Source organism: Chenopodium album, chromosome 9 (assembly GCF_948465745.1).
Source record: "Chenopodium album chromosome 9, dcCheAlbu1.1, whole genome shotgun sequence".
NCBI lineage: Eukaryota > Viridiplantae > Streptophyta > Magnoliopsida > Caryophyllales > Amaranthaceae > Chenopodium > Chenopodium album.
In genome coordinates this window covers 63,905,329-63,930,841 of record NC_137842.1, presented here as the reverse complement: position 1 = coordinate 63,930,841, position 25,513 = coordinate 63,905,329, and the positions used below count along the sequence as shown (strand labels likewise).

Below are 25,513 nucleotides of genomic sequence, written 5' to 3'. Positions count from 1 at the left end.
ACTATAACTAGGTATAGATGTGAACTAATTCGGATGACTCGTCAATAATATATGACCTACTTCGAAATTTTAATCAAACCACAATACTCAAATCCATCATAAATGTTACTAATTTACTATTGGAAAAATTGAAGTTAATTTTTTAAAACAACTTTTACAAAGTTACTAGCACTTGTGAGTGTTGTTACTAAAATTATGACATAATAAATTCTACAAAGTATACATCATTTTTGTTAATGAAATTTTTTGAGATACATATATCAATTGCTTTGAAATATGAAAAAAATTATTTGTCTAAGTAACTTAATTTTAAGTTTTCCTAATAAAAAACAGTTTTTTTTTTTTTTTTTGGGGTAAACAAAAGCTACACTTATATTATCTTTCCAAAAAAAAAAAAAAAAAAAAAAAAAGAGAGAGAAGCTACACTACTTATATATTTTAACTTGTAAAAACTAATTTGTCTAAAATAAATATAATAATGTGAGCCAAAAATAGGGTAAAATTGATCCAATAAGACACATATGAAGACTTTGACTTAGCTTGTAAGTTTTTTACATGACATAAATGAAGGTATCAAAATTTTAGCGAAGGTAGAGACACGGCCTCATGGGGTGGGATTGGATTGTACGGAGTAGTGGACTAGCAATAGTGAAGAAGCAAGGATTAAAAGCTTTTTTTTTTTTTTTTTTTAATAGAGGCTTAAAAGCTTTAATTAGCATTGATATTATTTTTTTATTTTTTTTTATATGCACTGATTTAGATATAAATGAAAGTTTAATAAACAAAAATTGACCTCAACTTTTAGACGCCGCACACCTTAAAATGTATCAACTAAATTTGATCGTGCAGCTGTCATCTATAAATCGAAAGTTATAGTAATACGAGAAAACTATAGAATAAGACAAATTTAGCAACGGAGCCGACAAGTAAACCTTGTTCTAGTTAAATGCATCGTGGGGCATATTTGATCTACCTATAGACCTCAAATCACTTACGTATACCTTTAACTTGAATTCATCTCCATCTACCTACACTTATAATTAGCAACCATCTCAACTATCCCATTGTACTTTGCACACCCACTCTCACTCCCAAATATTATGGGACTCTTACATTCTACTAAGAAGTTCAGAGGTGTCAGGCAGCGCCATTGGGGTGCTTGGGTTGCTGAGATTCGTCATCCTCTATTGTACGTACTTCATTCTCTAATCTCTACTATACTATTACTATAAAAACCCTAATTTATTTTTTTACCTCTTTTTATTTTAAAATCGCGTTATAAAATTAAATTTCCACAAAATCAAGAAATTTAACACTATTGCTCTTGGTATCTAATCATGTGTATTGTGTGTAATTATTTGTGCATAAAATCTTGTCGAAGTTAGTGGTGTATTTTTAGTTCAACTTTAATTTACTTATTGATTACTGTACTTTAATTTATGAGTTTTATCAAAAAAATTTCTTGATATAGGAGTATTGTGCATAGACTCAATACTCAAGGCAAAAATAATAATCTAATTATGAAATTTATGTGAATAGTCATGATAAATTATCTAAACTTGGAGTTTTATAATTTGTGAAGGAAAAGAAGAATATGGTTGGGGACCTTCAAGTCCGCCGAGGAGGCGGCTAGAACCTACGATGAAGCGGCCGTCCTAATGAGTGGCCGGAAAGCTAAGACAAATTTTCCTGTCACTACAAAAATTGGCTCAAGCAATGAGATAATTACATCAAGACCATCAAAAGAATCATTATCAAAATCACATCCAAATGCTAGTGTTTCATCCCTCCTTAACTCGAAGCTTCGAAAGTCATATCAGAAGTTGTGTCCTTCCCTCACTTGTCTAAGGCTAGACACCGAGAACTCCAACATCGGAGTATGGCAAAAGCGGTCCATTGGAGGGCAATCGAACTCTAGTTGGGTAATGACCGTAAAGTTTGATGCAAAAAACAATGTTGAAGCACAAGAAATTAAGGGTGGAATTAGTGAAGAAGAGAAAATTGCGTTGCAAATGATAGAGGAACTTCTAAACAATTACTGATCATATAAGATGATTAATGCCATGCAATAATATAGTACCAAGTATATATATTATGTTTGTTATACTACGTATATTCTAGACAATAGTACGGTACGGTATAGGTATATAGTACATAATATACTTATTGGGTAACTATTAGGAATAAATTATGTGATTAGGATTAAGGAAGGTGTGTTACTCTAGGAATCCTAAACTAATACACTTCCTAATTACATAATAGAAGTATATTCTTAATAATTATAAAGTATCAATTGGCTGTTATTAAATAGCAAGTTTGATTAGCTAGCTAGTGTATTTTAATTGCAATTAACTTTGTCATTTTCTACTTGATGGAAAAGTTATGGCCTTATAGGATGATATATGCTCCCTCCGTTACATATTACTCACAACAAAGGAGTAATATGTAACGGGTGAAGTATATATATATATGTACGTATGTGGAAATACCAAATTATATATACACGTTACGGAGTAGAGTTTTGCAAGAAAATCCATTTATTTATTAATATATTATTATAGTACTTCTTATGCTCTTGTTGTGTAAACTTTGAATAAATTACGAGTGATATAAATGCAACGCAATTTTAATAAGATTGTGCTTAATTGATTTAATTTCTTAAAGGAATCATAGACGTAGCTTTGTTATATATACCGAAGATCTTGATGAGCTTCAACAATATATAATAACTAACGTGTGTAAGATATATCAATGTATAACACGATTTTAATAAAATTGTGTTTAATTGATTTAATTTCTTAGAAGAAAAAATAGACATAGGTTTGTTATACAAACTCTTGAGCTTTAGCAACCAAACAAAACATACTTTATTTTTTTTGACGGGATAGACGAAACATACTTTGGTAATATATACTCCATAATACCGTGTGTATTTGTGTAAGACACTACATTGTTGAAGAGTGCAGTGTGTCTTTGCCTCCAAAACGACCAACTCCACGACTTGTGTTTATCTATCAACGTTACATCCTCAAACGAGGTGCCTACAATCATTGTTGCTTCAACAAAGCTCACATCAACTCCGATACCGATTTGTTATGACAAGCACAACAAATATTTATAATTGAATTGACAAATAAGAATACAATATGTACGTGGTTCACCAATGATGAGCTATGTCCAAAGATAAGCTAAATAAAATCTGTATTATTATTTTTGAGGATAATACAAATTACAAAATAGTAATTAGGTTAAACCGTGGAGAGTTAATATAGTATTTCATAACATAAAATTGAATATTCTAATGTAATGTAAATAAACTGATTCAAGGCATATTCTGGCATATATAATTGAAAGTAACCTTTTGCTTAAAAATAAGGAAATTTTGACAATTACCATCTTCTATTATGTCCATTTTAGCAATTACCACCTTCTATTTTTTTTTTTGAAAATTACCACCTTCTATTTTCAAAAATATCAAAAGTTACCACCTTCTTGCCTCCCAATTAACTACCACATGACGTCATTTTGGGCCCATTCTTTACCTTACCTCCCTATTTCCCTCCCATTTCTCATTCCTATTTGGATTCTCATCTCCCCTTTCACTTTTTTTCCCCTAAACCACCAATAATTGTTCGTCAATTTTGATTTGAAGGAGTGAATAGAAATGTTTCTGATTTTTTTGGGGAAAAAAGTGAAAGGAGGGAGGAGAATCGAGTTAGGAATGAGAAATGTGAGGGAAATAGGGAGGGAAGGGAAAGAATGGGCCTAAAATGACGTCATGTGGTAGTTGAGACTTGGGAGGCAAGAAGGTGGTAACTTTTAATGTTTTTAAAAATAGAAAGTGGTAATTTAAAAAAAAAAAAAAATAGAAGGTGATAATTGCTAAAATGGACATAACAGAAGGTGGTAATTATCAAAATTTCCTTAAAAAAAAAAAAAAAAAAAACCTTTGGCTGTTATTAGGACCACATTTATAACTTTTCAAAAAAGGACTTCTAAGAGTTCTAACAAATATAGAAAGAATTTTAGAGCAAGCAAGTCATCTTTAAAGCTTTTAAAACGTCCAAGCAATTGGTACCTCGAATATGTTCATATATATCTAGTAACCAATAGTCTAAAAGCACAAATAATTCAAATTCAATATTGTTGGTGAGTGGTATTTTAAGTTTCATTAAACCTTACTAATCCAATCTTAAATTGAAAATTAATAAAAACTCACTAACTAATGAAGTGATTGGATTAGAGTAGGTTCTCTCACAAAGCAAGAATTGATAGGAGTGGCCCTAGTGGGTGATTAGAAACGAATCCGAGATTTGGCGCACTTAATACACATCTTACGTACGTGACATAATCTAATAGGCCATGATTTTACAACTCTCTATCATATCCTTCTTGTTTGTCTCACCCTTTTAGAATTTTCACTTTGAGCTAGGAGAGATAAACTTTTATTATGAAGATCTACTCTATACATAATACATATGAGAAAAGATATATTCGGAATCTTGTTGAATTTGTCTAGATATACATTTTTGAAATATTATTTTTTAATAATTTATTATAAGGCATAGTTGAACATATAACAATGCTCAAATAGATTCATTAAAAAAAAAGTGTGTACAAAAATGCAAATGAGACTAAATTACTGTAATCATTGGTTCATGGAGGCGGGTGTACCATACGCATAGTACATCCGTTCAAAAAAGAAAAAAAAAAGTGGAAAGAACATCGTATAAAAATGTAAAGAACATTTAGTTAAAGTGAAAATCAAAGAACATATATCTAAAGTGAAAAGAACATAATGTTAAAATACAATTAACGTAATAAAAGAACATCTGATACAAAAAAAAAGAAAGAACATATAGTTATTTATAAAAAATGAACATGACACTATTTTATAAATAACACACTGTTAAATAATATTTTTTATCTCCGTGTTGTTTGATTATTGTCAATATAATGTATTTTTATTTGTGACATCTTTATCTCCGCGTTGTTTGATTATTGTCAGTTTTATGTGTGACATAATACTCATTGTTTACTGTAAAATGTTATTTAAAATTTGTCTTTAGATTATGGTGGGTGAATATAAATAATATTCATCACATAATATTCTTATGTTATTTATTAATATTATGGATGTTCTTTAGATATACAAAAAGAACATAAAATTGAACGTTTTTTGTAAAACAGGTATATGTTCTTTACAAAACAATTATACGTTTTTTTACAAAATAACTATATGTTAATTTTGCCTTTTTATAAAAAATCCGGATGTATCATGCTTGGTACATCTGCCTCCACAAAGAAAATTTCAATATTACTTATTGTCCAAAATATTTGAGATTAAATTTGAGCAACTTCTTTTGCCATTTGAAACTCTCTTCACCTTTGGGTAATTCTTTTTAAAAGATAATAAATAAATTAAAATAAACTAGAAGAGGAAGCTATATTTCCTTGGCCATCTGTCTCAGATAATAAAGGGCCCCTAAATTCCAATTTCCATTTAACATGGAATAAGTCAATTATAGGCCTGCCCCCTTAATAGAATTGTAGTGGAGTTATAGTGGGAGTGAAAGTGAAAGAGACTTGTCTTAATTTTTATTTTATTTTAGTTTTAATTAGGTCACAAAATTAAAGTGATTGTTCTTAATTAGGGAGATGCCAATAGTTTTCATACAGTAGTATGGTTGGTAAAAACCTTCTAATCAATTATTCATGGATCATTCATTAATAACATGTTTAAATGCTCAAGTATGGGTTGGTCAAATTTTTGGGCAAGAAATAGAATTGCTAGCAAGAACCACATTTTATTCTTGGAATTTGATATAAAGGATTAAGGGTGTATAATAAGAGTTGTCAATAATATTTGGACTCGTTACAGTCATTAGTCATTGGAAAATTTGCAAATTGAAGCTATTTAAAGTTCGTATTTTGCAAATTGCAACCATTTAATTTTTTTTTTTGCAAATTACAGCCCAAAAGTTCGTATAAATTGTAAATTGCAGTCCGATTCAATTTTTTCATCGGTTTACATATTGAAAAATCTTCGGATAAGGTTTTAGGGGTCATTTTATTTCTTAGAGCCTCGAATTGAGCTCGGAATTAGCAAAAAAATAACGTAAGTATCTCGTTTTGCATAACAAAAATGTATCGATTTATGGGAAACTGTAAATATGAGACACTTACGTTATTTTTTTGCCAATTCCGAGCTCAATTCGGGCCCTTAAGGGCTAAAATGACCCATAAAACCTTAACCGAAGATTTTTCAACATGTAAACCGATGAAAAAATTGAATCGGACTGCAATTTATAATTTAAACGAACTTTTGGGCTGCAATTTGCAAAAAAAAAATAATAAATGGCTGCAATTTGCAAAATACGAAATTTAAATGGCTGCAATTTGCAAATTTTCCTTAGTCATTAGAAGGCAAACTTGAGTTTTTGGTTTCTCATCAATTAATAATAAATAAATTAATCCTTTTTAAAAGGTACTCCATATTATGTAACGCATGTTATAAACACTTAAACGATTTTATATAATATAATTAATATAATATAATTATTACTCCGTATAACATATCATCAAATAAGAATCTTATCATATATAGCTAGTTAATTTAAAAGTGTAATTCCCGTCAAAAAAAAAAAAAAAAAAAAAAAAAGTGTAATTATCGGAGTATGGGACTATTTCGAGATTGAGTTGTTTTACCATGAACGTTATAATTGGTTAAATGGTTTGTTTTAATCTAAGTGTTTTGCATCTTGGACTGATGTGCATTAATTTGGGCATTAAATATAAGAAAAATATGTAGCCTATATTTTGGGTACTTGTTGAAATCGTATCAATGAATAGATTATCAATTTTCAATTGTTAGAATTTGTACTTATTAATAATTAAAGATATAATTGATCAAAGATTTGTATCCGATATGCATACGTGTTGAGAAATGGAGCAAGTATTTAAAAACAGAGGGACTGTGTATGAAAAACCATTGATTATTTAATTGACCAATACTATTTGTTATTCGATTTTGTTTTGTAATATGTTGGTGTTGAGTTTGATTTTATACCACCTCCGTTAAATGTTATTTGCAACTTTAAAATATTTTATATCTCACAAATAATGCCCCAAAGCTGCACATAACATTTAACGGAGGTAATACATTATTTACAACTTCCTATCTTTCTCATTTACTATCTCCGTTTCATATTTTTTTTTTACAACTTTAGGGTATTATTTGTGAAAATATAAAATATTCCGAAGTTGCAAAATATATGAAACGGAGGTAGTAGTATACTAATATTTTTTTTTTGAACTTGTTGAAAAAGAAAATAAAAAATAAAAAATGCAATGTAGCTTGTGCATTGAGATTGCTCTTGCATCAATGAAGAATCGTTGATTTTTTTTTTTTTTTTTTTTATTTTTTTTTATGTGTTAATAAGTGATACCTTAATTTTTCTAATAGAGAAACTGTATTTTAGAGTTTACTTTGTAAAATATTACTCGTATTTTGAAGAATAGTATCAAAAAGTCATTGATAAATAGGAGGATCTATATAACGTACATAGTCCGTTGAAATTAGCATGTGCAAAGATCTTGTCTTTCGTAAACGATAACTATGCTGGAGTAGAAGCCACTAAACTAGCTTCTTCTTATTAAAATTTTTGAGTGCACAATCTTCACCGTAATCACAACCATTTAAATAATTCCTCCGTTTCATAATATATTGTCATTTATTTTATTTTGTATGGCTTTTTAGACTTACTTTTAACCAATATTTTACACATTAACAAAAATTATAATAAATAACTTCACATTGAGACGAATTTAATAAAATCTCACATAACTATTTTTTTTTATTATAGAATAGAGGGAGTAAAGTGTTTGTGTATGTTCCCTATATATACAAACAAAAAGAACATAATTTAATTTGAAAAAACCATAAAAATGTCTTAGTTACCTCTATTAATACACGGAGTATAAAACAAGAGTACGTAATAAATCAATGTTAACGTGAATAATTGAGAAAAGAGTGAGAATAGATAATAGAGTGAGATCCGATCTTTTAATAATAATTGTAAGTAATTAATTAAGATACTAAACAATTACTAGGTGAATTGTGGGAAGTGTAAGTTGACAAAGACTCGAAGAGCATGTTGCCTCATAACACTATAAATATGATGCTTTTTCGATGCATGGTGAAGGCCATGCAAGAAACAATAGCCATAAAAACTAGGGAAAAGAAAATTCTAGAATATGGTAGTCTTAGATTTTTTACTAGTGTTAGGTTTAACCATCATCTTTCTCATTCTTCTTCTTCTTTCAAAAAATCGAAAAACTAAAGTTTATAATCCTCCCCCTGGTCCAAAAGGGTTTCCAATAATCGGAAACTTTCACCAATTTGGCCCCTCAAAAACAAATTACGCCAAATTTTATACATTAGGCAAGACCTACGGACCAATTTTGAAGCTTCAATTGATGAAGCAATCGATGATTGTGATTCAATCAGCAAAGTTGGCCAAAGAGGCAATGCAAACAAATGATAAAAATACATGTGATAGATTAATAACAACCGGTAGAAAAAAGGTTTCGTACAACTTATTAGATGTAGCATTTGGACCGTATAATGAGTATGTTAGAGAAATGAAAAAGATACTTTCGGCTCATTTTTCAAGCTCCAAAAATATGCAACTTTTTGCTAACATACGAAGGGAAGAAGTCACAAGGTTGATGCAAAAGGTTTCTTCTCTCTCTTCTGCTTCTAAACTCATCAACTTGAACGAATTGATTATCAATTATGCAAGTGCCGATGCAAGTAGGTTTAGTTTCGGCAAGAGGTACGTACTACTCTCTCCGTTTTTTTTAATTAATTAATTTATTTAGTTAGTTAGTTAGTTATTATTATTATTAATATTTACACACTTTTGTTTTTACGGAAAACAAAAAATTAATTGTATTGAAAGTGTGAAAGTAGAAGTTCAGTAAAAGAAATATTAGTTGTACTGTGACTTATGAGAGTAAAAGTGGTAAAAGTATATGTTGAGGCTTAGCTTTCCAAATAACACGTATAAGTATGAAGTATTCCACTAAAGTGAAACTATCTCTGCTCTTTTTCCAATGTGGGACACTCATAAGTGGACTACAATGGCTTTCAACACTCCCCCTCACTTATGAGTGTCCTTAGAATCCTTATCTAGTAGCGATTAGACCCACAACCTGGGTTCTGATACCATGTTAAATTTCGAAACAAATATGAAATGGGCCTGGGCAACCCAAATAAGGAGGAAGAGAGTTTGGTCCACAAACAAGGCTTTGGAGCTTCCATACTAAAACCAATTGGCAATAGTAGGAGGTACTCCTCTACCTAATAAAGTAAAACTATCTCTCCTCTTTCTCCAATGTGGGACACTCATAAGTGGACTACAATGGCTTTCAACAGGACTTGTGAAGTGGAAGTTCTCTTCTTGATCGCGAGTGCGGTCCACATAAATGTTTACGTATATAAGATCATTATAAACCACTAAAAAAAACTAGAAATTTATATTTTGTATACTTTAATCGAGTAAGAACTGAAGTTGAGCAATAATATAATGACAATATACACATAACTTAATAGTCAAGACATATACTGTGTTTTGGCTAATTATGTATAATATATTAATTACTCCCTACGTATATACAAACAATGTATTTGGAGTATTTCGTAAGATTTCTTCTCTCATTTTTATTTAACTAGAGTATATCCGTGCAAACTGCACGGGAATATATAAGAAAAAATATATTTCAAATGTGAACAGTTGATTTTGATGTTCTAATTTAGACTTGAGTTGTAATGGTCGGTTTTGGACTGGTCGGTTTTGTTGAACCCTAATTAGCTCTGTTGTATTGAGTATTAATAATAATCGTATTGATAATTAATGTGCTGACACCTGATGTGCTATGCTGAAATATGATATTCCTCAAAAATCAAGGTCTTACTCTTTTATGTCGGTGGGCACACAATGCTATTATGGGGTTTACTTTTTCAAAGTTATAGAGGTTACCCGTTCAGTGTTATAGGAGTTACTCGTGTTACTCGGTTAGTGTCATATGGATTAGTGTCTTGCTATAGGAGTTACATACTTTGTTTTGTTGCAAGTAGTTATTCACTGAGGCTAGTTGCACAAAAATGTGTTGTACATTTTTTTGTTTTTGATGATTAAAGAAATGGAAAATGTTGGAGGGTAGTCCCTAAAAATGCATATAATTGAAGGGTTGGGGATTTAGAGTACTATAATTGAAGGGTTGGGGATTTAGAGCACATTTTTATTTTTTTGATATGCTACGTACCCAAAAAACATACACACATAAATTGAAAGGTTAGTAGTAGTCCCATAATAAAAAAAAAATAAAATAATAATAATAAAAAAAAAGAGTGAACGGGTAGTTGTTGATTTTTTTTTTCAAATGATATAAAAAAAAAAAAAAAAAAAATCTCAAATGCATGAGAGTTGAGGATTGAGGATTTGGAGGGCTCTCGTTAAGTGACTCTACAATTATAATATAAATAGCAATATTTTTATTTTTGCAATATTCACATATGTACGTATATCATATTATTGTAAATACCTTTGGTGATTTATATTTTAGATAAAACATAGTCATGCAAAATCTTCCCGTGTACTTCGTATAGCTACTCATTAATAATTGACAATATTAACATAGGATTGAAATTATACATGGACAGGATAAACCTGAAAATAAAGACGTTACAAGTATTAATTACCTATGTTTGGTGCGCAGGTACAACGGCGAAGAAGAGTTAGGAAACAAATATCATAGGCTTCTACATGATGCTGAAACTATGTTCACAGCTTTCTTCTATAATGATTATTTCCCACTTGTTGGTAATTTTCTTGATAAGCTCACCGGAAAATCTTCAAGGCTTGAAGAGATTTTTAAGGAATTAGACGATTTTTTTGAACAAATCATCAACGATCACCTTGGAGATAATAAGCTTAATTCGGAACACGAAGATGTAGTTGATCTTCTGCTTCGCCTCAAGAATGATGCTTCCTTTCCATTTAAGCTCACAATGGAGCACATCAAAGCAATTTTTTTGGTAATTTAATCTATCTCGATCTTTAAATATATTTTTCGAATTTTTTAGTGTCTAAAAATTAAACGTAGTATGGAGAATTTTAATGATAGATGACATTTTTAAATATAGTGCTTTAATGATGATTTTTTTTTTTTTTTTTATGCAACCAGTTGTATCGTATGCATGAATGACTAAGGGCCTATTCTGATTTATTGAACTGAGCTGAACTGAAATGAACTGGACTGAGTTGAACTGAATTATTTATAAAAGAAGGAAATTAGAAACTGAACTGAACTGAAATTAAGCTGAAAAGAACAGGTCCTAATTGACAGGTATGTAACTAAGGTTATTTATTATTTGCTGACATTGTACCAATTGAGCTAATGGGTCAAAAAACTAGGGTAAAAAAACTACTTGACAAGTTACAATCAGTTGTATGTTAAAAATCCTCTTGAACGATCAACAAAAATTGCCACTAATTGATCACAATTATTCATGTACAAACTTTTGTTAAGTAGATGTTCAACAAACTTATATTATAACAGAAGCATGTATATCCCTAATTATGTTAGCTAATAGCCCAAATAAATGCAATGTTTGCAGAATCTTTTTGCCGCAGGAGCAAGTAGCACCACAGCTACAATAATATGGGTAATTTTAGAGCTAGTAAAGAGCCCAATTTCAATGAAAAAAGTGCAAGAAGAGCTAAGGAATGAAGCACAAAAAAAGGGTACTACTTGTATAGAAGAAATTGATCTCCCAAATCTCGAATACTTCAAGGCAGTAGTGAAGGAAACATTTAGATTGCATCCACCAGCGCCATTTTTGATTCCACGAGAAGTAGTCCAAAAATGTGTTATAGGAGGATATGACATATTACCCAAAACTAAAATATTTATTAATGCATGGGCTATTGGACGAGATCCTGACTGTTGGAAGAATCCTGAAATATTTATGCCGGAGAGGTTTATGGGGAGTTCAGGAGATGTTTTCAAATCACTAGAAAACTTTGCAATGATTCCTTTTGGCCGTGGAAGAAGGATGTGCCCTGCTTACTCTCTTGGTGTTGCTAACCTTGAGCTCGCGCTTGCCAATTTGTTGTACTCTTTTAACTGGGAGTTGCCTACCGGTGTAAACAAAGAAGACGTCGATAACAAAGCAAACCCTGGTATTACAATGCATAAGAAAAATACCCTATACCTTGTTGCAAACAAATTCTGATGATGCATATTGGTGCTACATCCTCATTCCCTTCTCCATCTTGATTATATGTTTAGGGTATCCTTTAGAAATAATACTATGGAGTATTTCAATTCGAAATTAAGCTCTCTCTCTCTCTCTCTCTCTCTCTCTCTCTCTCTCTCTCTCTCACACACACACACACACACACACACACACACACACATATTTATTTATCTCACACACACACATTTATTTATTTTTTATAATCGACTTTTGTTTTTAAAATGTACTAACAATTTTAGTGATTCAATTCTACACGTTACGGGCGTCTACTTTTTTTAGTAAGTTCTAAGATGGAATACTAATTATGTTTAGTCGGTTTGCTTAAATATTATTAAACAGACCAACTCTACCAAAAGCTTAAACTGATAGTTGAACCTCAAGATTGGTTTATATACTCTATCACGCCCCCTCATATGAGAGCCTTTTAGGCTTGAAATGTGGAAGCGACATGGATTTCCTGATTATTCCCAACACAAAATATTTCACTTGAAATTAGAGGATGGATGACATTTGAACATATGACCTCAGAGTCACGCTGACTGTTGATAACATGTTAGTGAATTATCTAAACCAAAGTGATAGAGTATAACACATATTCTTGGGTCTCAACTCTCAACCGTCAAGTTGAGCTTTTGGTTGAGTTGATCCTTCAACAGATATAATTATGTGTCTACTTTGTATGTTAACCTAACCTCGCGATTCTCTTCCTTTGTCATCAAAATTTGTCGAAGTATCTCATGTAACAAGTCATGTACACAAATAGTCCTTGCACTTTGATTGCTATACCACGTAGAAATGTGAACCAACCAAGCGTCTTTAAGAAAAAGCGAGTTCATTTACAAATTTTAAGTGCATATTTAGTTATTTACTCTCATTCTCTTATGAATGAAGTTAGAGGTCTTAGGTGCATATTAACATTATTTGCTGAAGTTATGATCTATTATAAAGCTAAATACAACCAATCACATCATGCAGTGCCACATAATAAGACTTATGGTTCAAACGACTTATGTAAAATCATCCAATCATATAAGTAAATTGTAGTTTTCCCTCCTTTTTAATTTTTCGATATAAGTCAAGTGCCTTGGTCAGAAAACAATAGGCTCGGATGCCATCCATCTAGGTTGAACTTCGGTCAAGTACACCGATGGGATCTTCTTCGATGCTTTGCTTTTCCATCACCGAGATGTATCGCATGTAGATGATGCCAGTTTTGACTAGGCATCCACCTGATTGTTTTCTGATCTAGGCACTTTGATGAAATTCGTCAAGGGTCCCGGCCTCTGTCTTGACTGCCTGCAGGTATTTGACCATAGCTAGATGGGTGGCCTCATAGTCATTAGTCACCATGGTATTGGCTAATGACCAACTATGAATAAAAACTGGCGTCTATATTCTTTGCCCCTGCCACCTTACACATGTGTATACCGACTAGCAAGGCTTCATACCCGGCCTCGTTGTTTGAGGCTTGAAACTTAAACTGAAGTTCAACCTGGATGGATGGATAACTAATCATACATGTGGGAAAATGCAAAGTGGGAGAGGTTTAAATAGGAAACAGGGGAATATCGGAAAAAAAAGCAGGGAAAACTGAAAGGGAATTTTGGAGGGAGATTAAATGGTCGAGACATTTGAGTATTTTAACCTTCCCAACCCATTAAACCAGCTCAAATCACCTAACTTAACGTTATGATTACTGCAGCAAATTAGTGAAACGTTTGGGTACACCGCTGAAAATCAAAGTTTAATGATGTGTACCGTTGATAAAAGTCAGAACTATGAGTGTACTATTAGTTATAAAATTCCATTTATTTATAATGTGCATTTTCAATTTAGAGTGTAAACTTTGAATATTTATAAGATCTAACATAATATATGCCGAAATGATCGATTTTGATATATATAAATATATATAATGAGATGATGACTAACATATGTAGTACAGTATACTTAAAAGAAATCAATAGGGTTTTTTGTTTTTTATATTTTTTAAACAAAATAAAAATAATAGTTAATTAGAAGGTGCACATGAGTGCACCAATCACCATGCAATTTTATTTACTTATGTACGCAATTCTATGACCATGGCAATATTTATAAGAATGAACAATATTTATAAGAATGAGCACATGACAATATTTATAACAATGTGCACTAAGAGCACAATGCGATATGTGAATGGTGAATGGTGATTGGTGCACTCATGTGCACCTTCTAGCTATTGATTTTATTTGTATATATATTGTACTGTACATGTTAGTCATTATATATATTTTATATCCCGAAGTAGATCATTTTAGTATATATTACGTAAGATCTTATAAATTATTCAAAGTTCACATTTGGAATTGAAAATGCACGTTATAAATAAATAGATGAAAACTTCATTCAATGTACTTATATTATTGCATCACCTTTTCTATAACGGAAATTTTTAAATTAGTAGTATTACTTTCCTTTATAAATAAACAATTGCAATGTTGTGTGCATGCCTCCTGGCCAACGCTATAAATATAATGTTTCTTCTTGCATGGTGAAGGCGAGAACAATAGCCATAAGAATTACTTAGGAGATAACCAAAAGAATCAATAAATTCGTTTTTTTTTTTTTTAAAAAATATTCTAAGTATGGTGGTCTCCTTAGAAATCTTACTAGTGACAATTTTATTTGTCATCTTTCTCATTCTTCTTCTTCCTCCAAAAAATCGAAAAATTAAAGCTTATAATCCTCCTCCCGGTCCAAAAGGGCTTCCTATAATCGGAAACCCCTGTCACTTTAGCCCCTCAAATACAAATTTCACCCATTTTTATGAGTTAAGCAAGACCTACGGCCCGATTTTAATGCTTCGATGGATGAATCAATCAATGATTGTGATTCAATCATCAAAGTTGGCTAAAGAGGCATTGAATACAAATGACAAATACATATGTGATAGACCAGTAACAACCGGTAGAAAAAAGGTTACCTATAACTTATTAGACTTAGGGTTTGGTCCATATAGTGATTATATTAAAGAAATGAAGAAATTAATTTCTGCTCATTTCATAAGCTCTAAAAACATGCAACCTTTTGCTATTATTCGAAAGGAAGAAGTCTCAAGGCTTATTCAAAAGGTTTCTTCTCTGTCTTGTGCTTCTAAACTCATCAACTTAAATGAATTGGTTATTAGTTATGCGAGCGCAGACGCAAGTAGGTTCAGTTTCGGCAAGAGGTACGTATACTTGCTATTTGTTCCATGCCAAATTTTTTTGTTTATTATGGAGTACATACATGCATGCATATCCTAGCTTAACTTAGCTTGCATTGCAAGCATGCATTTACAAGCAGGGTTGTTACCCACTTAAGGTTGCAAGTAGGGTTGTTAACAAGCCAAGCCTCGAGCTCAACACTCTGTGCTGAGCTCGGGCTTGGAAATCGAGCTCAAAACCCCTACACATGAGCTCGGCTCAGGGCTTGGATCATCATATACTCGATCTGATCTAGCCTTAAATGTACATGTACTTATCAATACTACCTCCGTTTCTTTTTAGTTGACATGTATTTTTTTTAGGAAGTTTTTTTTAGTTGACATGTTTTTTTTTGGGGGTAAATTTTTAACCTTGCATTTACAAGCTACTCCACTTGCTTTTTCATTCTCTCTCATGCACTTTCTCTCCTCTCCTTAATATATGTGCCTAAATCAAACGCGTCAACTAAATAGAAACGGAGGAAGTATATTTTAATTGATGATTGACTTCCCTCAAATATGGCCCAAGTATGACAATAACCCTCAATGCCCAGATTTTAATGGATTATTTTAGGTTACAAAGTGTTTTATAAAATATACATATGTGAAAAAAAAAAATCGAGCTTGTTCATGAGTTTTCAACTCGAGTTAAGGATAGCTTAGACTGGGCTTCTTTAGATCTTGAGTAAGAACCTAAGCCTGATTCAACACACTAGAGCCAATCTTTGACCGAGCCAAGCATCGAGTAGTTCACGAGCATGCTTGGCTTGTTAAATCCCTAGTGTTAGTATTATTCAAAATTTATGGTCCATATATTGATATTATGAATGCGATTAATACTATACCGTTTTAATTCCCGTGTAGTTTAATTAATCAGAAAGTACATACTAGATCTTGAAAATTTATACTATTAGTCAATGAAAAGACTCGAAGTTGACCATAGTGAACTATAACATGCGCATTTCACATCATAAAATCATGATGGTACAATATAATTGTAATATAATGTTTTAATATATTAATACTTGTACAGTTTAAAAATCTCATATATTGACCTAAGCAAAGTAGTGATGATTAAAGCTTTAATTTGTTTTTATTCTTCTGCCATTATTGCCCTATTTGTCCCGTTCGAAAAAACAAAAATTATTGCCCTATTTTCACTTCAATTCAAGTCATTTTATTAGATTTAAAATTCAAATGACATTTTATTTTTACTAATGATATTCATTGATTTTCTAATAACCTTAATATGTTTGAATGTTACCTATGTTTGATATGCACGCAGGTACAATGCCGAAGAAATGTTAGGAAACAAATATCATAGGCTTCTTCATGAAGTTGAAGATATGTTTACAGCTTTCTTCTATAACGATTATTTCCCAATTGTTGGTAATTTACTTGATAAGATCACTGGAAAATCTTCAAGGCTTGAAAGGATTTTTAAGGAATTAGACGCGTTTTTTGAACAAATAATCGACGATCATCTTGGTGATAACAAGCTTAATTCAGATAATGAAGATGTCGTTGATTTTCTTCTTGGCCTCATGAATTACAGTTCCTTTCCATTTAAGATCACAAAGGACCATATTAAAGCAACTTTTTTGGTAATTTAATCTGACTTCTTACAAAATTACTTTTGATCATTTGTAAAAGTTGGTTTTTATATAAGCTAATTACATAACTTGTCACAAAGTGAGGTAGGTAAATAGTGTTAAAGTTAAACGTGAGAGTTAATTTTAAAAACGATGTAGAATTTAATTTTATTACATATATTAAATTGTCTCCATGGATGTATTTTTCTTAAAACTATAATAGATTTTAAAAACTAACTAATACAGGGTACTTGATTATTAAAAATTAGAACGACAACATGAAAGCTAATGTAGAATAACTAATAACAATAAGAGTGAACTACCATAAAAACATCCTTTAATAATAACTCAACGAAAGGTTAAGCTGATGGCTGAGGCCCAGAAATATGTTTAATACTCTATCAACTACCATAGAAACATCCTTTAATAATACACAGTGTCATGGCTATCTAAGAATTTTACTCAAATAACCAAAAACTTTGCATGCATGCTTGCAGAATCTTTTTGCCGGGGGAGCAAATAGCACAACAGCTACGATAATATGGGCAATTTTAGAGCTAGTAAAGAACCCAATTTCAATGAAAAAAGTGCAAGAAGAGCTAAGGGATGCAGCACAAAAAAGGGGTAGTAGTTGTATAGAAGAAATCGATCTCCCAAAGCTTGAATACTTCAAGGCAGTAGTGAGGGAAACATTTAGGCTGCATCCCCCAGCACCATTATTAATTCCCCGAGAAGTAGTCCAAAAATGTGTTATAGGAGGATATGATATACTACCAAAAACTAAGGTTTTTATCAATGCATGGGCAATTGGACGAGATCCAGAATGTTGGAAGGATCCTGAAAATTTTATGCCGGAGAGGTTTCTAGGAAATTCAGTAGATGTTGTCAAAACCGCGCTAGAAAACTTTGCAATGATTCCTTTTGGACGTGGAAAAAGGATGTGCCCTGCCTATTCTCTTGGTGTTGCCAATCTTGAGCTCGCGCTTGCAAATTTGTTGTACTCTTTTAATTGGGAGTTGCCTCCGGGTGTAAGCAAGGAAGACATCGACAACAACGTGTTCCCTGGTATTGTGATGCATAAGAAGAACACCCTTTACCTTGTTGCAAACAAATACTAATCGATATATGCACATGCCACCTCCTCGTTCGAGTTTCAAGCAGCGGTCTTGTAAGGCTGAAAATAGTAAATAGTCAATTTCTGTAGAAATTATACTATTTTTACCCTTCTCTTTGATTTTAGTCTCTAAGTACTATAATAAATCTACATGCATGCATGTTGTAAGCGTCGTTTATTTGTTTTTGTTTAATTTGTTTGTCTCCTTTTGTTGGAGTTATGTTTAGTTTGGATTGTTTGAATTTAATATCTTGTAAAAATTTATTTGTTGACGTGAGAGGATGGGTGGATTATTATATTAAAATTTATTATTATTATTATTATTATTATTATTATTATTATTATTATTATTATTATTATTATTATTATTATTATTATTATTATTATTATTTTTAATTTAGTTTCTCATTTTACTATATTAAATGAATAAGATGGAATCATTTCCTTAGGTACAACGAATCAATATAATTTATTTTTATTTTTATTTTTTATTTTTTAAGTGGTATGAAACGATCAAACGATGTTGTGTAAGATGAACATATGAATTACAAGATATATATGAGGAAACAGTACATACATAGCCAACACAAGTCATCTAACAAGCAATAAAGGTCGAATCATTTTCAACACTAACAATTGAATTCACCTTGTAACTTTAAAGTTACAAGTTCAAGCCCTACCAACTACAAAATGAATGGGAGTAGAAGGATTTCCTTACCTCCCCTTCTACTCTCAAGTGTTGACCTGCTGAGTTGGCTAAACCTGTGAGAGGTGCTGGTTCACTAAGGTCTTTCATCTTACCTTTAATAAAAAATAAAATTAAATAAAATAAAGGTCCAACATTACAACAATAATATCAAATCATTTTCAACACTAACAATTGAATTGTTTGGAACAACATTCATTTCAAAGTTTCTTGTAGATAAAATTTCCGGTTGGAGTCTGATATCCAACTCGAATGTCAGCTACATGCTTAGTGATATGAGGAAGCAAGCTAATACTATCCACAAAGTCCTCCGGCATTTCAACGATCCGAAGAGAGGTAAGCTTAGTAAGGTATTGGAGACCATGGGGAACTTCTTTAAGCTTTGGAGATCGAGTAATCAAAAGGTCTTCAAGTATAGGCAAAGCACCACATTGTATCTCAACTAAGTTTAAATTGATCAACGCGTTAAAATACAAGGCCTTGAGCTTCTTGAACCCTCCCTCTTGGAAGACTAACTGCTCACCATAGTATACATCTTTATTGATTCCGAGCATTGTCAAATTAGGCAAATCTTGAAGGATGTCGAATGGGATATCTTCTAATCGCGATCCCTTGAATCGCAATTTATTCAAGTTCTCAAGTTTGCCTATCCAATCCGGAAACTTTTCTAGAGGGCCAGCCAAGTAGAGACGTTGAAGTTGTAAAGGCGGAGATGTTATATGTTGCAAGTCAAGAGGTTCACAACTCTCATAGTCTACTGAAATATTTAGTGACTCAAGGCAATCGAGTTTTTCGATGGCCTTGCATAAGATCCAACTATTTTCTCTTTTGATATTTGAGATTGCCAAATACCTAAGCTTCTTAAAGGCACATAGTTGATCCATAAAGCCGTCGCTAGTGGCTATATTGACATCCGCGAGTTTTTGTAGGTTCTCCAAGCCACCTAATGCACCTTCCGGTACCCTCACCGCTCGTATCTCCCAAACCTTCAAGGTGTTATGCCATGTGTTTTGATACACAATAAGGTGTCTTAGCCTTCTTAAGTTACCAACCTCAACCGGAAGCTCACATACCGGACACTTCTTGAGATCCAAAGTTAAGAGATTGATAAGCTTACCTATTGTCTTAGGAATTCTCTTTAACTTGGTAGATCTCAAGCTTAGGTATTGCAAGAGAAAGAGTTCACCTATCTCCGTAGGAAGGTCTTCGACGGGTGCTCCTTGAAGATCAAGTACTTTCAAGAGGTAAAATCTATTCAAGAATGTGCTACGCAAAAGTGTAGTTGCTACTTCTTTAACTCCGAAGGTGAACAAAGATCGAATACTACACTTAGTAGTAGTACTATTGATGTACTTCAAAGCTTCACTTTTAAGACTATCTTCTTGAATTGATAAGCGTCTACTTTGTATATTAACCTCACAATTCTCCTCTTTCGCCGTCAAAATTTGACCAAAATTTAACTCTTCCAATTTTTGTCTAAGTATATCATGTAACAAGTCGTGTACACGAATAGTCCTAGCCCTTCCACAATCGTACCACGTAGAAACTTGTACCAAGTTCCTTTGAATAAGCTCGAGCAAATACTCTTTCGCGACATCTTCAACAGTTATCCCTCTCTTCTCCTTAATCAAGTCCTCGGCTATCCATAGCTTGATCAACCGGTTACACTCTATCGACGAACTCTCAGGGAAAATACTAAAGTAAATCAAACACGGCTTCAAAAAATGAGGCAACCCATTATAGCTTAGTAACAAAATCCTCGAAATGTTAGATAATTGTGGATTTTGTTCAAGCTCACTACCAAGACTATCCCGGAACTTCTTCCACTCGGCGAAGGCCTTGGCTTTCGTCGATAATAGACCACCCAACGTGACAAGCGCGAGTGGTAACCCGCCACACTTGGCAATAATACTATGTGTTACCTCTTCTAACCATTGAGGGCATTGACCGCCTTCAAATGCCTTGTTACAAAAGAGTTCACATGCTTTGTTATGAGGTAGAAGTTGTAACTTGTAAATGTGATTTTTAGTCCATGATCCCTTCCAATTTAGAGCCACATTTTCTTGCCGTGTTGTTAGTACGATCCTGCTACCGTTGTCGTCGCCGGGTAAAGCGTTTTTCACGTAATTCCATAGCTCCGGCTCCCATACATCATCAAATACAACCATGTACCTAATTTAAAGGTCAATAAACTATAATTTAATACTACCTCCGTTAACTTTTAGTTGCAATTTTGAGATATTATTTATGAGATATAAAATATTCCAAAGTTATAACTAAAAGTTCACGGATATAGTATTTTAATTTACATTGATATTGTAATGTTTCAATTCTACTTTGTATTATGTTAGACTATACTTTGATATTGTATTGTTTTCAACTAGAGTAGTTAAGTGGATGATCACTACAGGATTATGATCTATTAATTATTGATTGGTATACATTGTTTACAATTTTTAATTTTTAGAAGAAATTTTGTATACAGTATAAGAAGAATATACTTTCTTCATATTTGAAATTTTGACTTTTTAAATGTAAATTTTTAGACTATATATATATATATATCATATAATAACTAATATATAAAGCTAAACTTTTAGCCAAACGACGAGACAGCGACACTTGGCGTTCTAATTTTTCGCCAAGTGTTGCGCCATGTAGGATAGAGTTATACAGAATTCAATTTGTAGGATAAAAAAGTTCGTTTAGAATTCTATTTTCAATCAAATTTGGATAGAATTTTAAGATAAAATGGTTAATTAAGAGTTTTATTTTCGATAAAGTACCAATATTTACAAATTGAATTATAATTTTATTCAAAAAAGAATTACATTATAACTCTCATAAATAATCATATAATTTTATTTTTTGTATCATAATATTTTTTTGGAACGAAGGAATTAGTTCAAAATGTATAATTTTATTACTGTGTGTAAACCTACCCATCAATCGGTCGGATCACGAGTCATTTCGGACAGGCTCATTATTTCAGGTTACGGGTAAAGAAATGTTTTCACCAATATTATTATTATTAGTCATTACATGCCTACTACATAGTTTAAATTGTCACAAAATTAAAACACATAATTTCCTAACTAAATTTGTATCAATGATATGTTTTAAAATTTGACATATAGATTAGAAATTATTCTTAAAATTCAATAAACAACCCGGACATCGCACGGGCACAAAACTAGTATATATATATATATATATATATATATATATATATCACTTGGCGGTTTAACTTTTCGCCAAGTGTTGTGCCACGTAGGCGACATATAAGATTTAGTATGACACCTCTTATGTACAACTTTATAAATTTATGATATAAATTTAATTTAACATATTTATAAGATATATTTTTAAAGTTACAATCTACTTATTCATATGGAAAATTAGAAGTCCTATCAGAAATAAAACTGTAAATAACTTTTTATCAGAAATAAAACTCTAAATAACTTTTTTATCTTAAAAAAATCTATCTTAAATTCTCTTATCTAGCGTAAGAGGTGTCATACTAAATCTTATATGTCGCCTACGTGGCACAACACTTGGCGAAAAGTTAAACCGCCAAGTGATATATATATATATATATATTCATATAACGCACATATATGAGGTTGAAGATATAAATACTCAAAGATAAACATTGAAAACCTTTTAAAAGAAAACTTTTAGGAACAAAAGGAGTATATAATGCAGTTTTTGTGTGTGTTTGTACATGTTTCATTTACCAAGTACCATTTAACAACTTGAAGAAACTAAATTTTATTAGAAACAAATTAAAAAACATTGGACTTTTATTTGGCACAAAACTTATCTTTGGTCTAGCCAGCAAATTGGCAAAAAATTAATCACGAGAAAAGCTTTACTTTTACGTTACACTTGTTAAATAACTTTTTGGCCATCGATCAATATCTCTAGTTATATAATATAATCCGTATTTGGAAAAATGAATTAATATTGGGAATTTGAGACTAATTTAACAACAATTTTCACTGTAATGTAAATTTTTTTTGATATCAAATTAGTTAAATTTGAAGTTAAAATTATGAAAATAGAGCAAAAGTCAAACTATTACGAGTATTAAGATACGAGGAAATTAAGTATATGTATTCGCACCTTTTGTCTTCTAAGAAGGTCCGTAGTTCAGCAACTAGTGACATTTCATCCATTTCACGAACTTGAGCAGGAATAGGTTGCATAGCACTATTGTAAAACTCTTGAAGCATCCTTCTAAACACATCCTTCCTATTGTAAAATTGAGTTACATTAACCCACGCACGTACATAAAAGTGTCTCTTCGTCTCTATGTTGTCGTACACCTTCCAAGCAAGAGTAGTTTTTCCGATCCCTCCCATCCCAACAATCGATATTATCGAGCACCTTAGATCTATCATGTCCAAATCTAAAAGCTTTAAAATCTCACTTTTAGGATCCTCGATCCCAACAAGATCGGACTCTCTAGGGTAAAGAAATCCAACCCTAGGATCTTGCCACATACGTGCACGTGCACGTGGTGAATTACTTGTACCTGTATCTGTATCCGTATCCATATTTTGACCAATTTTCTCCGTGACCTCAAGATTGTACAATATTTTTCTTTGTTGGATTTCAAGGACTTCCGCTTTGATATCAGCAATGGAGCTAGCAATCTTTCGACGTGGGAACCACTCTTTAATATATTGAGTAGCTTGACATGAGAATATGCTCAAGGTGAAGCTTAAGCAATATAATTCGTCAGCTTGATTTTGCAGCCGTGTGTATACAAGCATAACATGCTCATCGATAACGTCCTCCATTCGGTACGCAACGTCTCTCACTTGCCTTACCCAAGCCTTCACCGAGTCACTTCTCTCGGCTCGATCCTCCGCATCTCTAAGGAAAGCTGTTATGATATGTAGTTCATTTTTAATAGATTCAAGTTCTCTTGAAAGACCCCCCTCAAACTTAATTTCATCGGTTATTTTTTGTGTTATGAGACAAGTAATCTTAAGAATTACTGTGGACATAATTGCCTCTACCATTTTTACTTGGCTTCTCAAACTCACAAATCACAGATTTGTATAGTTCTTTATCTGTTTATGTCAGTTGACTCATTTTGACTTTTAACTCTGTTAATAAAATCTACTCCGTATTTTAAGTAATTTTTGTGTAATAAGAAAAAGTGGACAAGTTGACTGATGAGTTGATAAAGAAGTCGTCGTGAAAGTTTAATTAAATCAAAGGCCTCCAATCTTAGCCTTAAAATACATAATTAACAATACATCGATTGAGTTAGCTAGCTTGCTTTCGTCCATTATTAATTGACTGAGCTATAAGAATCTAGCTTAGTAAAGTTGGAGGATAATATTTACAATAACCTTAAACTATTTAATGCTTCACCTAACGTATTCTCAACCACTGATGTTAAAGTTGGAGGATAATATTTACAATAACCTTAAATTATAAATCAATTTGCGTTGTTCCACGAACTTCCTATGTCACTAAGTGCAAGGCCAACGGAAAATAGTGGTTTTCGTTTTACTAATAATAAAAACATTTGTTTTGAAAGTGGGCTAGCTATGATGTGATTTCAAACCTAAGTCTTGTAGTATTAATTAAAATAAAAATAATACAAAGTACAAAGTATATACATATGAATATAATTAATATTTTTCTACGATGCCTTTCATTATACTTCGTATTTTTTAATACAGTGTTAATAAGATTTGTGTACATGTTCCTAGGTTATTTTGTATGTCACTACTGCACATTTGATTTAAGGTCTTTTTAAAAATTTTGGTCTAAATAATTTTTAAAAAATTTGGTCTAAATACCTTTATCCTTCTTTAGTCGAATATTTGATACAATATAATACAACTAAACAAGTGATTGACTTTAAATTTTGATTCGTTATTAAAAACCAATCCCACATTCCCACTTCACTTTTAAATTGTCCATTGTCGATATGATGTAACTAATTAAGTTCTTACAGGAGTATATGATCGTTCCTTAAGGTTAAAGTTGAAAGAAGAAAGCGGATGATTATTTGGGGATAAAATAAAATAGAAATATGCGGCCTAATATTTAAGGATTGATGGAGATTGAGTGCTAATTTACTATCCTTTCCGATCCTCATCTAGATATATTATACATTTATACTAGTACTCAAGGAATCATGAAGATATAATTGGCTAGGGTGAGAATATTATCATATTGGGTATAAGTAATAAGTTGAAGTTAATTTCTTTATTTGTAGATTTCTTACTTCAGGAATATCAACTATATCCATATATTTCTGATTCATTTGATGATCTAAGAAGAATAAACTATAAGAATCTCCTTTATTTGTGTACAAATTCATGCATGTGCTTAGTTGTTACTTGTGTGATTTCAAATTATTCAGAGTATATGGCTAGATAGCTACATACAATGGTGCTCCAAATATGAATAATAATTTATTGACACAAAATCATTCAATTATAATTGTTTCCTTTACAATTTATATTTATACAAAAATTAGCAACAATTTTGTGTATAAATACCTAAATACTAATAGGCTCTT

The 25,513-nt window shown here is 31.7% G+C and overlaps 3 protein-coding genes across 3 annotated transcripts; 2 read left to right on the top strand and 1 right to left on the bottom strand.

Annotated features, from left to right (window-relative positions):
- Nucleotides 1-503: 503 nt before the first annotated feature.
- Nucleotides 504-2,042, top strand: LOC145560132 (ethylene-responsive transcription factor WIN1-like). Its single transcript, XM_081621393.1, has 2 exons — nucleotides 504-1,189; nucleotides 1,583-2,042. Exons 1-2 carry the CDS (start codon nucleotides 1,101-1,103, stop codon nucleotides 2,040-2,042), a joined length of 549 nt encoding a protein of 182 aa, XP_081477519.1. The 5' UTR covers nucleotides 504-1,100.
- A 9,992-nt stretch (nucleotides 2,043-12,034) lies between these two features.
- On the top strand, nucleotides 12,035-18,261 carry LOC145557922 (cytochrome P450 71A1-like). The gene is made up of 5 exons (XM_081619099.1): nucleotides 12,035-12,248; nucleotides 13,575-13,627; nucleotides 15,412-15,536; nucleotides 16,837-17,155; nucleotides 17,641-18,261. Exons 1-5 carry the CDS (start codon nucleotides 12,035-12,037, stop codon nucleotides 18,259-18,261), a joined length of 1,332 nt encoding a protein of 443 aa, XP_081475225.1.
- Nucleotides 18,262-19,163: 902 nt separating this feature from the next.
- LOC145557921 (disease resistance protein RPM1-like) lies at nucleotides 19,164-23,993 on the bottom strand. The gene is made up of 2 exons (XM_081619098.1): nucleotides 23,089-23,993; nucleotides 19,164-21,135 (listed from the first exon to the last, which is right to left on the bottom strand). Exons 1-2 carry the CDS (start codon nucleotides 23,991-23,993, stop codon nucleotides 19,164-19,166), a joined length of 2,877 nt encoding a protein of 958 aa, XP_081475224.1.
- Between the last annotated feature and the right edge of the window lie 1,520 nt (nucleotides 23,994-25,513).